This window comes from Oncorhynchus gorbuscha, linkage group LG18 (genome assembly GCF_021184085.1).
Source record: "Oncorhynchus gorbuscha isolate QuinsamMale2020 ecotype Even-year linkage group LG18, OgorEven_v1.0, whole genome shotgun sequence".
Lineage (NCBI taxonomy): Eukaryota > Metazoa > Chordata > Actinopteri > Salmoniformes > Salmonidae > Oncorhynchus > Oncorhynchus gorbuscha.
The window spans coordinates 18,455,952-18,470,590 of NC_060190.1; the positions used below are offsets into that span (position 1 = coordinate 18,455,952).

The 14,639-nt window shown below is 44.6% G+C and overlaps 1 protein-coding gene across 1 annotated transcript; it reads right to left on the reverse strand.

Moving 5' to 3' along the window:
* Positions 1 to 86: 86 nt before the first annotated feature.
* gpr137bb (G protein-coupled receptor 137Bb) lies at positions 87 to 10,550 on the reverse strand. Its single transcript, XM_046310625.1, has 7 exons — positions 9,903 to 10,550; positions 5,574 to 5,623; positions 5,199 to 5,421; positions 4,722 to 4,871; positions 4,353 to 4,481; positions 1,999 to 2,120; positions 87 to 1,100 (listed from the first exon to the last, which is right to left on the reverse strand). Exons 1-7 carry the CDS (start codon positions 10,362 to 10,364, stop codon positions 989 to 991), a joined length of 1,248 nt encoding a protein of 415 aa, XP_046166581.1. The 5' UTR covers positions 10,365 to 10,550; the 3' UTR covers positions 87 to 988.
* Positions 10,551 to 14,639: the final 4,089 nt, after the last annotated feature.

Genomic DNA, 14,639 nt, shown 5'->3' on the forward strand with positions numbered 1-14,639 from the left:
GGACTTGTTCTGACCTCAAATGAAATTGTAGACAATGTTGCGGTCAATTCTGTTTCAGTTAGTGACTAAATCAAGAACTGTAAGTAGGCTGTCAACACAAATGTCCTTTTATTCATGTTTGTGTCAATACCGACCACGATACAGACAGAAAAGCGGACACAAAATAGAGCGTCTGATCAGTGAAACTTTCTTCATTACAAATTACATTAAAAAAACAACTTCCTGTTAGAAATATAGAATCCAATTTTTTTTCACCATTACATCACCAATAAATTAATGTATGTTCATAGTCATATTTACTGCAGATATAGATATGACATGATTTTGTTTCTGTATTTGTATCATTGTTATATACAGGCTTTTGAATATTGATATTGTCTAAGGTCAACTACCTTGATGTATATGTTTGTGCATGACTTAGTGCTAGCTTATAGTATGGGTTTATTTCACACGTTTTCTAGATGACTTTCTAAAATGTCTATCAGTGGTTCCCAAACTGTGGGGCGGTCGATAGGGGGACACAGAGTTGTTGTTGTTGAGGAACTCAGTCAGGCTTACAACTTACTCTTGAAAGTTGTAATAGTAGAATGCACAAGGCACAATTATGTGTAGTGTATCATCCGTTTTCCTCTTGTCATTAATTGCATACCTTAGAGCTATTTAAAACTCGTCAGAAATGTCCAGATCAATGAGCCCATGTCAGCTAACGGGAGGTTCCCCAATGATGGAACGGGGCCCCGAGTGAAATAGTTTTGGAACCACTGGTCTACATTATCACTAAGTGACTAATGCAGTACGTTGGCTGATGGACAAAATACGGATGCTGTCAAAGTTTACAAAGTGCATTGCGGTGCTGTACAGTGCAGTGGACTGGTTCAAAGTTGGTCAATTCCATTTTTTTTTTGCTTTTCAATTAGGAGAATTTGAATTTTTGCTTCCTGCTTTGAATGAATTGAAATGGAATTGACCCCGACCCTGGACTTATGTCTCAGTATGGACGAAGCTCTCCGGTCACTGGTGCCAACCGTTGTTCGTCCGTCCCTGTTTGGACAGTGAAACTGCTGTTGTGGCTGCCCCAGTCGTAGCAGTCTGTAATTAGGCTATAGAAACCAAAAGATAAACATACTTTAGTTTAAAAATAAAAACCAAACAATTAAATTGATTTTACTGCGTTACAGTTCATATGAGAATCAGTCAATTTAAATAAATTCATTAGGCCCTAATCTAACGATATCATATGACTGAGAATACAGATATGCATCTGTTGGTCACTGATAACTTTAAAAAAAAATGGGCCTCACAATGGGCCTCAATATCTGTTTTTTTGTCCATTCAAATTGCCATCTATAAAATGCAATTGTGTTCGTTATCCGTAGCTTATGCCTGCCCGTACCATAACCCCACTGCCATTATGGTGCACTGTTTACAATGTTGACATCAGCAAACCGCTCACCCACACAACGCCATACACGTGGTCTGCGGTTGTGAGGCCTGTTGGACATACTGACACATTTTCAAAAATTACGTTGGGTGTGGCTTATGGTAGAGAAATGAACATTCATTCTCTGGCAACAGTTCTGGTGGATGTTCCTGCAGTCAGCATGCCAATTGCATGCTCCCTCAACTTGAGACATCTGTGGCATAGTGTTGTGTGAGTAAACGCCACATTTTAGAGTGCATTTTATTGTCCCCAGCAAAAGGTGCACCTGTGTAATGATCATGCTGTTTAGTCATATTCTTGATATGCCACACCTGTCAGTTGGATGGATTATCTTGGCAATGGGGAAATGCTCACTAACAGGCATGTAAACAAATTTGTGCACAACATTTGAAATAAGTATGGAACATTTCTGGGATATTTTAGTTCAGCTCATGAAACATTGAACTAACACTTTACCTGTTGTGTTTATATTTTTGTTCAGTGTAGTTATTTCAGTATATCTTTTAAATCTATAAAATACTGAAAAGTAGCCTATCCCTGTCTTAACTGTACTGTACCTTGTGGAGTTGTTCTGAGGAGGGATGCTCCACGCCAGGTCATCGTCGCTATCGTACCGACGGGGGTTGTCAAAGAAGTAACCTCTGGACGAGAGCACGTGGTTTGGGATCCCTGATCCACTCTGCAAAGACAGCATACCGAATAAGCTAAAGAAATCGGTAACGCTTTGTTTAAGAGTCCAGTTTAAGCTGGTACTTCCCTCAGAATTTAACACAATTAGTAACTACCTGGCATCAAATGGTATTGGCTTACAGTGACATTAGCGTCAATGAATCCGAGTCAAACCGATGTGTAGAAGGTTCCTGGTTTGGGGCGGCAGATATCCTAGTGGTTAGAGCATTGGGCCAGTAACCCAAAGGTTGCTGGATCGAATCCCTGAGCTGACAAGGTAAATAAAATCTTGCCGTTCTGCCCCTGAACAAGGCAGTTAACCCGCTGTTCCCCGGTAGGCCGCCATTGTATCCTGGAAGAATATTGACCTCATCCCATCGGTTGAGGATGCCTGGTCATTCTTTAAAAGTAATTTCCTCACCATATTAGATAAGCATGCCCTGTTCAATGCAGAACTAAGAACAGATATAGTCATTGGTTCACTCCAGACCTGACTGCCCTTGACCAGCACAAAAACATCCTGTGGCGGACTGCCATAGCATCGAATAGTCCCCACGATATGCAACTGTTCAGGAAAGTCATGAACCAACACACGCAGTCATTCAGGAAAGCAAAGGCTAGCTTTTTCAAGCAGAAATTCGCATCCTGTAGCTCTAACTCCCAAAAGTTTTGGGACACTAAAGTCCACGGAGAACAAAAGCACCTCCTCCCAGCAGCCCACTGCACTGAGGCTAGGTAACACGGTCACCACTGATAAATCTGTGATTATAGAAAATTTCAATAAGCATTTCAACGGCTGGCCATGCCTTCCTGGCTACTCCAACCCCGGCCAACAGCTCCACCCCCCCGCAGCTTCTCGCCGAAGCCTCCCCAGCTTCTCCTTCACCCATATCCAGACAGCAGATGTTCTGAAGGAGCTGCAAAACCTGGACCAGTACAAATCAGCTGGGCTAGACAATCTGGACCCTCTCTTTCTAAAACTATCCACCTGCCCAACTAGCATCCCCACCCTGGGCGGTTCCGACCTAGAATATGTGGACTACTAGGTGCCTGGCTAGACTGTAAACTCTCCTTCCAGACTCATATTAAACATCTCCAATCCAAAATCAAATCTAGAATTGGCGTTCTATTTCGCAACAAAACCTCCTTCACTCACGCCGCCAAACTTACCCTAGTAAAACTGACTATCTTACCGATCCTCGACTTCGGCAATGTCATCTACAAAATAGCTTCCAACACTCTACTCTGCAAACTGGATGCAGTCTATCACAGTGCCATCCGTTTTGTTACCAAATCACCTTATACCACCCACCACTGCGACCTGTATGCTCTAGTAGGCTGGACCTCGCTACATATTCGTTGCCAGACCACTGGCTCCAGGTCATCTATAAATCAAGGCGGAGCTTTACCTAGCATAATCTCAGTTCACTGGTCACGATAACAACACCCACCCGTAGCACACGTTCCAATAGGTATATCTCACTGATCCTCCCCAAAGCCAACACCTCATTTGGCTGCCTTTCCTTCCAGTTCTCTGCTACCAGTGACTGGAATGAATTGCAAAATTCGCTGAAGTTGGAGACTCTTATTTCCCTCACCAACTTTAAACATTAACTATCTGAGCAGCTTGGCGTCCTGCAGCTGCAGCTGTACATAGTCCATCTGTAAATAGCCCACCCAATTTACCTACCTCATCCCCATACTGTTTTTATTTTATTTACTTTTCTGCTCTTTTACACACCAGTATCTCTACTTGCACATCATCATCTGCTCATTTATCACTCCAGTGTTAATCTTCTAAATTGTAATTATTCACTCCTATGGCCTATTTATTGCCTACCTCCTCATGCCTTTTCCACACACTGTATATAGACTTTCTTTTCTCTACTGTGTCATTGACTTGTTTATGTTATTGGCTTGTTTATTGTTTACTCCATGTGTAACTCTGTGTTGTTGTCTGTGTCACACTGCTTTGCTTTATCTTGGCCAGGTCGCAGTTGCAAATGAGAACTTGTTCTCGGCTAGTCTACCTGGTTAAATAAAGGTGGGGGAAAAAATGGTAAATAAGAATGTTCTTAACTTACTTGCCAGGCTAAATAAAGGTTCAAATGATAAGTGCGAAACAATTATTAGGTATTTACTGTTTAAACAACTAACTAGCTGGTTAAATTAAAGAGTTTTACAAATCAGACATTTCCAAGCTTCTCTTTCCTTGTGATTTGAATTCTGGACACACACTCACCCTGTCCTGTGGCAGCCTGCGGACCCTGAAGAAGAAGACCACCAGGGAGGTTGGCAGCAGTTCCCAGACAAAAAGGATCACCCCGAACACGATGTAGCCAGCGTCTCCCAGAGTGGACCTCAAGTCAGCCTGCACACAGAGAGAGAGAGAGAGAGAGAGTGCATTTGTGTTTATCCCTCCAGAGGGTCTTCATTTGTGGCTTGTTGGTGTTAGGCTGTGTTTGAGTGTGTTTGTCTGGCGAAATGTATTTGACTTGTCCCACATATACTGTGTTTGTGTCTGCCTGTCTCGGTGTGTCTGTCACATTCTTTTTTTCTCTGTCGCTCTCTTCTCCCTCATTCTGTGTCTGGGATAGCGTGTCATCCTTACCTGGTCGGACACATTGTACCAGTCGTAGTCGAAAGAGTTGATGGACTCAATGTCGGTCAGAGCAAGCACCACCAGGTTGTAGCAGGCCCGTGATGCGTACAGCAGAACCACCAGGACGCCAATCAAAGTCACCTGACACACCGACGTTCCCTGCAACCAATGTTGAGGGAGGTCATGAACTACCAATCAGCATTAGTATTTCCGAGGGCTCACAATTTCCCACCTCCAAAATAAATAAAGACGTTCAATTAAATTGAATTTACCTTCTTAAGTTGACCTTAAATCTCATACGTCGTGTCCTACTTTCAGAAAACCATGGAGCAGACAATCTTAAGTATGTAGCTGTATGTATCAAGTGTCTCAGAGAAGGAGTGCCGATTTAGGATCACATGGACAGGCAAGACCTGATCCTGGATCAGCAATCCTACTCTGAGATGCTTGATACAGCCCTGTATCTACAAGTCCTGAAGGTCCTACCTTGGACTCGAGGTATATGCTGGCCAGGGACATCTTAGCCACTTTGTAAAGGCAGATGGACAGTGAGACGGCGCAGAGCACGAAGAGCGTATCGTTGATGGTGACTCTGACCAGGACAATGGTCTTGACATCGGTGGCGGTCATCTTAACCAGCAGGGCACAGGCCAGGTTGACCACCAGGAAGAGAAGACTGACCGCCAAGAAGACCAGGTAGAGAGGGAGCCTGCAGAAGGAAAGATATGGGAGGGGGTCTAAAACACTGCCAATACATACCACATGAAATGTATAAAATGTCTGGGCCCTAGTGATAGCCTTTGAGCTATGTGAGGGTCCTGTATATGGAGAGGAAGAGAGAGGAAAACTCAGCCTACTTACTTGTATTTAAGGAGCTCTGGGGTATACTTGGACTTTGCCTTGAAGTAAACCTGTTTTGGGTGACATCAGAAAACAAGTTATAATATAATATAATAAATATAAACAAGCTTTTATACTTACAGTTTTGCATACATTCTACGTATGGGTGGTCCCGGGATTTTGCCAATGCTCTACCAACTGAGCTACAGATATTTTGGATATTTTGCCAATGTTCTTTTAAGAATTTGCTCCCAAGAAAACAACAAACAATCAACAATGTGGCCTCTCAGCTGAAGAACCAGGTAATTAACTGATTCTGTCTCCAGATCAGATATATTTCAATGGGATCCCGAAGAAATCCAAATAAATTGGACCCCTGTAGACTGAGCTCTTATCAGTTACTGTAAATAGCGCCAAAAGAAACCCATGACGTGATGTCAACAGCAGACAAACAAGGCCCTATATTATATTTAATAGTCATGTGTGAAGGGAAACAAATGCTGCGAATAGATGTAGCATTGTGTCTAACTGGCTATACAGAACAGTGGGCATGAGAATGTCAAGCAAGTGTGTGATTGCTGGTGTCTGCAGACAAGGGCTGTGTTAAGTCTCTATTGTGGGCCACCCCTCTGAGCCGGGTTCCTCTTTAGGTTTCCTTCCTCCTAGGGAGTTTTTCCTGCCCTGTGCTTTCGCTTCTGCTTTGCTTGCTCTTTGGGGTTTAAGCCGAGTAAATGGAAAGCACTTTGTGATAACTGCTGATGTGAAGAATCTATATGAAATTATTTATAAAACACTAGATCCTCTATTTAAGTCTATTACAATTTAATGACGTGCTTCTGATAATGATTCATCATCTACACTGAACATGTAAAGTGTTGGTCCCATGTTTCATCAGCTGAAATAAAATATCCCAGAAATGTTTAGCACATAATGCATATTTGTCTTAGATTTTGTGCACAAATTTGTTTACTTTCATGTTAGTGAGAATTTCTCCTTTGCCAAGATGATCCATCCAACTGACAGGTGTGGCATATCAAGAAGCTGATTAAACAGCATCATCATTACACAGGTGCACCTTGTGCTGTGGGGGGGGGGCAATAATAAGGTAACTAAAATGTGCAGTTTTGTCAAACCCCACAATGCCATAGATGTCTCAAGTTGAGAGAGAGTGTGCAATTGGCATGCTGACAGCAGTAATGTCCACCAGAGCTGTTGCCAGAAAATTCAATGATAATTTCTCTACAATAAGCCACCTCCAATGTCGTTTTCGAGAATTTGGCCGTACGTCCAAACGGCCTCACAACTACAGACCACATGTAATCACGCCAGCCCAGGTCTTCCACATCTGGCTTCTTCAGCTGCGGGATGGTCTCAAAAGCTCATCTGCGTGCTCATCGTCAACACCGGGGTCTTGACCTGACTGCAGTTCGAAGTCGTAACCGACTCCAGTGTGAAAGCTCTCACCTTCGATGGCCACTGGCACACTGGGTAAGTGTGCTCTTCACGGATGAATCCCGGTTTCAACTGTACCGGGCAGATGGCGTCTTATGGGCGAGCGGTTTGCTGTTGTCAACGTTGTGAACAGAGTGCCCCATGGTGGCAGTGGAGTTATTATATGGGCAGGCAAAAACATCAAACACAATGGAATGTTATCGATGGCAATTTGAATGCACAGAGATAACGGGACGAGATCCTGAGGCACATTGTTGTGCCATTCATTCATCATCACCTCCGGTTTCAGCATGATAATGCTTGGATGGCCCCATGTCGCAATGATCTGTACACAATTCCTGGAAGCTTAAAATGTCCCAGTTCTTCCATGGCCTGCATACTCAACAGACATGCCACCCACTGAGCATGTTTAGGATGCGTTGGATCGATGTGTACAACAGCGTTTCCAGTTCCCACCAATATCCAGCATCTTCACACAGCCATTGAAGAGGAGTGAGACATAATCCACAGGCCACAATCAACAGCCTGATCAACTCTGTGCAAAGGGGGTGTGTCTCACTGCATGAGGCAAACGGTGGTTACACCAGACATTGACTGGTTCTCTCATCCACGCCCCTACCTTTTTTTTAAAGGAATTTGTGACCAACGGATGGATATATACTCCCAGCCATGTGAAATCCATAGATTAGGGCCTAATGAATTTATTTAAATTGACTGATTTCCTGTAACTCAGTCAAATATTTGAAATTGTTGCATGTTGCGTTCACTGCTCAAAAAAATAAAGGAAACACTAAAATAACACATCCTAGATCTGAATGAATTAAATATTCTTATTGAATACTTTTTTCTTTACATAGTTGAATGTGCTGACAACAAAATCATGCAAAAAGTATCAATGGAAATCAAATTTATCAACCCATGGAGGTCTGGATTTGGAGTCACAAAACTCAAAATTAAAGTGGAAAACCATACTACAGGCTGATCCAACTTTGATGTAATGTCCTTAAAACAAGTCAAAATGAGGCTCAGTAGTGTGTGTTGCCTCCATGTGCCTGTATGACCTCCCTACAACGCCTGGGCATGCTCCTGATGAGGTGGCGGATGGTCTCCTGAGGGATCTCCTCCCAGACCTGGACTAAAGCATCCGACAACTCCTGGACAGTCTGTGGTGCAACGTGGCATTGGTGGATGGAGCGAGACATGATGTCCCAGATGCGCTCAATTGGATTCAGGTCTGGGGAACGGGCGGGCCAGTCCATAGCATCAATGCCTTCCTCTTGCAGGAACTGCTGACACACTCCAGCCACATGAGGTCTAGCATTGTCTTGCATTAGGAGGAACCCAGGGCCAACCACACCAGCATATGGTCTCACAAGGGGTCTGAGGATCTCATCTCGGTACCTAATGGCAGTCAGGCTACCTCTGGCGAGCACATGGAGGGCTGTGCGGCCCCCCAAAGAAATGCCACCCCATACCATGACTGATCCACCTCCAAACCGGTCATGCTGGAGGATGTTGCAGGCAGCAGAACATTCTCCACGGCGTCTCCAGACTGTCACGTGCTCAGTGTGAACCTGCTTTCATCTGTGAAGAGCACAGGGCGCCAGTGGCGAATTTGCCAATCTTGGTGTTCTCTGGCAAATGCCAAATGTCCTGCACGGTGTTGAGCTGTAAGCACAACCCCCACCTGTGGACGTCGGGCCCTCATACCACCCTCATGGAGTCGGTTTCTGACCGTTTGAGCAGACACATGCACATTTGTGGCCTGCTAGAGGTAATTTTGCAGGGCTCTGGCAGTGCTCCTCCTGCTCCTCCTTGCACAAAAGCGGAGGTAGCCGCCCTGCTGCTGGGTTGTTGCCCTCCTACGGCCTCCTCCACGTCTCCTGATGTACTGGCCTGTCTCCTGGTAGCGCCTCCATGCTCTGGACACTACGCTGACAGACACAGCAAACCTTCTTGGCACATCTCGCATTGATGTGCCATCCTGGATGAGCTGCACTACCTGAGCCACTTGTGTGAGTTGTAGACTCAGTCTCATGCTACCACTAGAGTGAAAGCACCGCCAGCATTCAAAAGTGACCAAAACATCAGCCAGGAAGCATAGGAACTAAGAAGTGGTCTGTGGTCACCACCTGCAGAACCACTCCTTTATTGGGGGTGTCTTGATAAATGCCTATAATTTCCACCTGTTGTCTATTCCATTTGCACAGCAGCATGTGCAATGTATTGTCAATCAGTGTTGCTTCCTAAGTGGACAGTTTGATTTCACAGAAGTGTGATTGACTTGGAGTTACATTGTGTTGTTTAAGTGTTCCCTTTATTTTTTTTGAGCAGTGTATATTTTTGTTCAGTGCATCTAAAAGCAGCATGACTGCCCACACCTCACCACGACACCCGCTATGATATATTGTAAATAACTAGCTGTATGACTATATAATTGCCAAATGCTGTGTGCACATTGCACAATGAGGTGGCTGTGCTAAGCCACTAAATAAGGAAAATGTTGCTAATCTTCCTTTGCAGGAAGACCGCCCCCTCCTTCACACTGCCTTCACGACCCTTCCACCACGTACCTCTTCTAAGGGGAGCTTTCCCCATAGGATTGTATATCCCAGCTATTGGGGATGCCACCATTTCAACAATATCGGAAATAACAGTCCATAGCTATTCTGTATACACAACACTCACACATCAATGTATAATTATATTAATACTCTGAACTACTTCCTAGACACTGAGGCTGAAAAAAAGGACAGATTGGTATTTACAACATATAGCATCCAACCGTAATCCACATTTTGGATCCCAATGGACCCTCACGATGGCCCCAATATGGCTCTTGTGGCTTCCTGAGACCCCCCCATTCCCTAAATGTGGCCCCTGGGAGTGCATCCTCACCTGGGCGCAGTAGAGGTTCATGAGGCTCAGCGTGAAGAACTGCAGGCAGACGGGGAAGCAGTAGAGCAGCCAGAAGGCGAAGGGCCCCAGCGTGTTGGCCGTGACGCAGTCGCGGAAGTAGAAGGAGAAGAGGAGGGCGCGCAGCGCGGCCCACAGCAGACACAGGAAGAGGAAGGCCGTCTGGTAGCTGAAGCGCTTGTGTCGGTATCGGAGCACCAGCCACAGCTGGGCATAGATGAAGGCAAAGAGGAGGGAGTAGAAGACAGTGTAGGCCACAGTGAGGCCAAGCTTGACGTAGGGTGGGATGGCCGGGGCCATGGTGGGCGGAGGAGGCAGGGAGCCGTTACCGGGTGCTGCCGTCGTGAATGCGGGCTCTGGTGCCGCTGAAAGCCCCCCGACGGTGCTTTTCTCCACCACCGGGGATGATGACTCCAGGGACATGTCCATCGCTTCTCCATTCATCCTGTTCCTCAACGAGGGAGAGAAAGAAGGGAATTCTTCTTTTTTCTTCTCTCTCAGGCAATGTGTGTCTGGTAGAGACGATATCTCCTCTCCATGGAGCCTTTGCTTCAGACTCACAGCTCTGCTGTCTGACTCAGAGGGAGGGAGACAAAGGAGGGAGGAGAGGGGGAAAAGAGACACCCCCCTCTTTTTGCCGGTGCTCCGGAGAGTGGTTGGAGGTAGTGTCACATGACCGTGGCTCGGGGTGTTTCATTGGCCGGGGGCTCGGCAGGAGGCTGTGATGCATTTGAAGAGGATGGAGGGAGGGTACAAATGGATCAAGAAAAAGAGAGCGAGAGAGAGAGAGAGAGTAAGCGAGAGGTGCACTGACTGTACCTTAGACCACGTGCTGGAGGGACCTGTCTTCTGCTCCCGCCTCCCTCTTCTGTCATAGACAGCATCATCATGCAGCCTGTGCCAACTGTTTAACACCCCTCCCCCATTTGTTTCTCCTCATTTCTAATTTCATCCATCCATACTGAAGGTTGTGTAATGGATGTATCACAGTGATGGTGGGTGCTTTAACATACAGTGGGGAGAACAAGTATTTGATAACCTGCAACATCGGCAGTGTTTCCTACTTACAAAGCATGTAGAGGTCTGTAATTTTTATCATAGGTACACTTCAACTGTGAGAGACGGAATCTAAAACAAAAATCCAGAAAATCACATTGTATGATTTTTAGGTAATTAATTTGCATTTTATTGCATGACATAAGTATTTGATACATCAGAAAAGCAGAACTTAATTTGATACAGAAACCTTTGTTTGCAATTACAGAGATCATACGTTTCCTGTAGTTCTTGCACACACTGCAGTAGGGATTTTGGCACACTCCTCCATACAGACCTTCTCCAGATCCTTCAGGTTTCGGGGCTGTTGCTGGGCAATACGGACCTCCAAAGATTTTCTATTGGGTTCAGTTCTGGAGACTGGCTAGGCCACTCCAGGACCTTGAGATGCTTCTTACGGAGCCACTCCTTAGTTGGCCTGGCTGTATGTTTCGGGTTGTTGTCATGCTGGAAGACCCAGCCACGACCCATCTTCAATGCTCTTACTGAGGGAAGTAGGTTGTTGGCCAAGATCTCGCGATACATGGCCCCATCCATCCTTCCCTCAATACGGTGCTGTCGACCTGTCCCCTTTTCAGAAAAGCATCCCCAAAGAATGATGTCTCCACCTCCATGCTTCACAGTTGGGATGGTTTTCTTGGGGATGTACTCATCCTTTTTCTTCCTCCAAACACAGCGAGTGGAGTTTAGACCAAAAAGCTCTATTTCTGTCTCATCAGACCACGTGACCTTCTCCCATTCCTCCTCTGGATCATTCAGATGGTCATTGGAAAACTTCAGACGGGCCTGGACATGCGCTGGCTTGAGCAGGGGGACCATGATGGTGTAGTGTGTTAATAATGGTTTTCTTTGAAACTGTGGTCCCAGCTCTCTTCAGGTCATTGACCAGGTCCTGCCGTGTAGTTCTGGGCTGATCCCTCACCTTCCTCATGATCATTCATGCCCCACTAGGTGAGATCTTGTATGGAGCCCCAGACCGAGGGTGATTGACCGTCATCTTGAACTTCTTCCATTTTCAAATAATTGCGCCAACATTTGTTGCCTTCTCACCAAGCTGCTTGCCTATTGTCCTGTAGTCCATCCCAGCCTTGTGCAGGTCTACAATTTTATCCCTGATGTCCTTACACAGCTCTCTGGTCTTGGCCATTTTGGAGAGATTGGAGTCTGTTTGATTGAGTGTGTGGACAGGTGTCTTTTATACAGGTAATAAGTTCAAACAGGTGCAGTTAATACAGGTAATGAGTGGAGAACAGGCGGGCTTCTTAAAGAAAAACTAACAAGTCTGTGAGAGCCGGAATTCTTACTGGTTGGTAGGTGATCAAATACCTATGTCATGCAATAAAATGCAAATTAATTACTTAAAAATCATACAATGTGATTTTCTGGATTTTTTTTTGATTCCGTCTCTCCCAGATCGAGGGAGATTATCAGTGGTCTTGTTGTCACGGGATACTAGGATTGGTGGGTTGGATCAGGTGCAGAGAGCAGAGTTCAGTATATCTTAAATGTATTCTCCGGCGAACAAAACGGTCACGTCAACATACAGCATACAATAGACCAGCCCAAACACAGGACCAAATAGTCCGGAGAATACACATATGAAAACCACCATCCGACAGAGTAACAAAAAACAATCCCGCACAAAACAAGGGCGGGACAACCTACTATATAATAACAAGTTCAAACAGGTGCCATTAATACAGGTAACGAGTGGAGGACAGAGGAGCCTCTTAAAGAAGAAGTTACAGGTCTGTGAGAGCCAGAAATCTTGCTTGTTTGTGGGTGACTGTCACGACTTCTGCCGAAGTCGTTGCCTCTCCTTGTTCGGGCGGTGCTCGGCGTTCGACGCCACCGGTCTTCTAGCCATCATTGATCCTTTTTTCATTTTCCATTGGTTTTGTCTCGTCTTCCCACACACCTGTTTTCAATCCCATTCATTACCTGTTGTGTATTTAACCCTCTGTTTCCCCTCATGTCTTTGTCAGAGATTGATTTGTTGTCAGTGTAGTGTGATTTGTTTGTATAGGTGCGTGTCTCTCATCAGGCCTCTCTCATCTTTTTTAAGTGGGAGAACTTGCACAATTGGTGGCTGACTAAATACTTTTTTGCCCCACTGTATGTAGAACCCATTTGCACAGGGTTCTACCTAGAACCCTCTGTATATGGTTGTTCATAGTAGCCCCTGTATAATTACATACCATAAGGACTTTCTTTGAGGGCCTAGTTATAACTTAACACAGGGGTGTTAGGAAACTCCAGGTCTGTAGCATACAATTAATCAGCCAATCAACGTACATGCAAAAATACAGATATTACAACTAACAAAGAAAACACCCTGCTATGGAGCATGCTGGAAAATATGATATGGCTCTATATAGAACCATTTTTGCTTTCCAAAGAACCCATCCTGCCTTCCAAAAGAAACATCAAAGAATAATTTCTTCCAAAAACAGTTCTGATCCCAGATCTGTTTATGCTGTTTTGCCATGTCCTACTGTGTGATTGTTGTCGTGCCATGTTACCATAGGAGTTGGCTATCTGGCACAAATAGACCACGCTTACATTTGGCTTTTTGTCAGAACAGAAAAATGTGGAACTTTAATTTACTGGATGACTAGTGTAGAAATTGTTGACTTTGTTACAGGAGAAGTAGGAGGCGGTTGTTTGTGTAGCACCTGAATGTAAGGGCAAGTGGTTATGCATCGTAAGGGACTGAAAATGTTCTAGGTTGTGGAACTCCAGTGAGTGCGAATCATTGCGGAAGTAGGCACTAGTAAAGGTAGCTATCATTGAGGTCTAAACTGATGCTCTGTTTAGGGAATAGGGTGCCATTTGGAAATCAGCCCTAGCATAGAAAAGCAGTCCTAGATTTGGAAAGCAGCCCTAGCATAGAAAAGCAGTCCTAGATTTGGAAAGCAGCCCTAGCATAGAAAAGCAGTCCTAGATTTGGAAAGCAGCCCTAGCATAGAAAAGCAGTCCTAGATTTGGAAAGCAGCCCTAGCATAGAAAAGCAGTCCTAGATTTGGAAAGCAGCCCTAGCATAGAAAAGCAGTCCTAGATTTGGAAAGCAGCCCTAGCATAGAAAAGCAGTCCTAGATTTGGAAAGCAGCCCTAGCATTGAAAGATGATAAAGGATTATCCCTCCAGAAATTGTCTGTTCACGGAACAATACCGTGGGCCACTAAAATAGCTGTAACTTATTCACAGTAAAAGGTATTTCTATTCTGATTTCAGATTGTTAAGCCTAACAGAATAAGGAAGACTCAATATCCTCTAAATTTGTCTCTATTTTCATTAGAATCTTGTGTAAATGTTAATTGTTTGGGGGAAAAGCAGCGATTTTCATATAAAATACAAATGTTCACAGGTGTTTTTTTTCTTGACTGATCACAATTTGATTGCTGGGGTGCTATTGTATGTCCTATCATTTGAAAGAGCTCTTTCTCAACTTTCAAAAATTCTGAATGTATCATGTTTTCATATATAGTTTGTCGCCAGCAAATTATACTCAGTAATGCACACAGAGGTAATGAACCAGCAAAAAAATGTAACATTCTGATCAGGCAGAAAAGGGTTGGAGACTACATTTTACAGAGTGCAAGAACCATTGGTGGGAACTGTACTTTTCATTTTGGTCACACACCAATCAAATGCAATTGACCA

What these genes read in the sequence shown, in the direction of transcription:
- gpr137bb (XM_046310625.1), bottom strand. Translation starts at nt 10,364, where the DNA reads ATGAATGGAGAAGCGATGGACATGTCCCTGGAGTCATCATCCCCGGTG. An exon ending in GCAGGCTGCCACAGGACAGG is followed by an intron (nt 2,121 to 4,352) that starts GTGAGTGTGTGT and finishes CTGTCTTTGCAG; the next exon opens with AGTGGATCAGGGATCCCAAA. An exon ending in CCTCAGAACAACTCCACAAG is followed by an intron (nt 1,101 to 1,998) that starts GTACAGTACAGT and finishes TGGTTTCTATAG; the next exon opens with CCTAATTACAGACTGCTACG.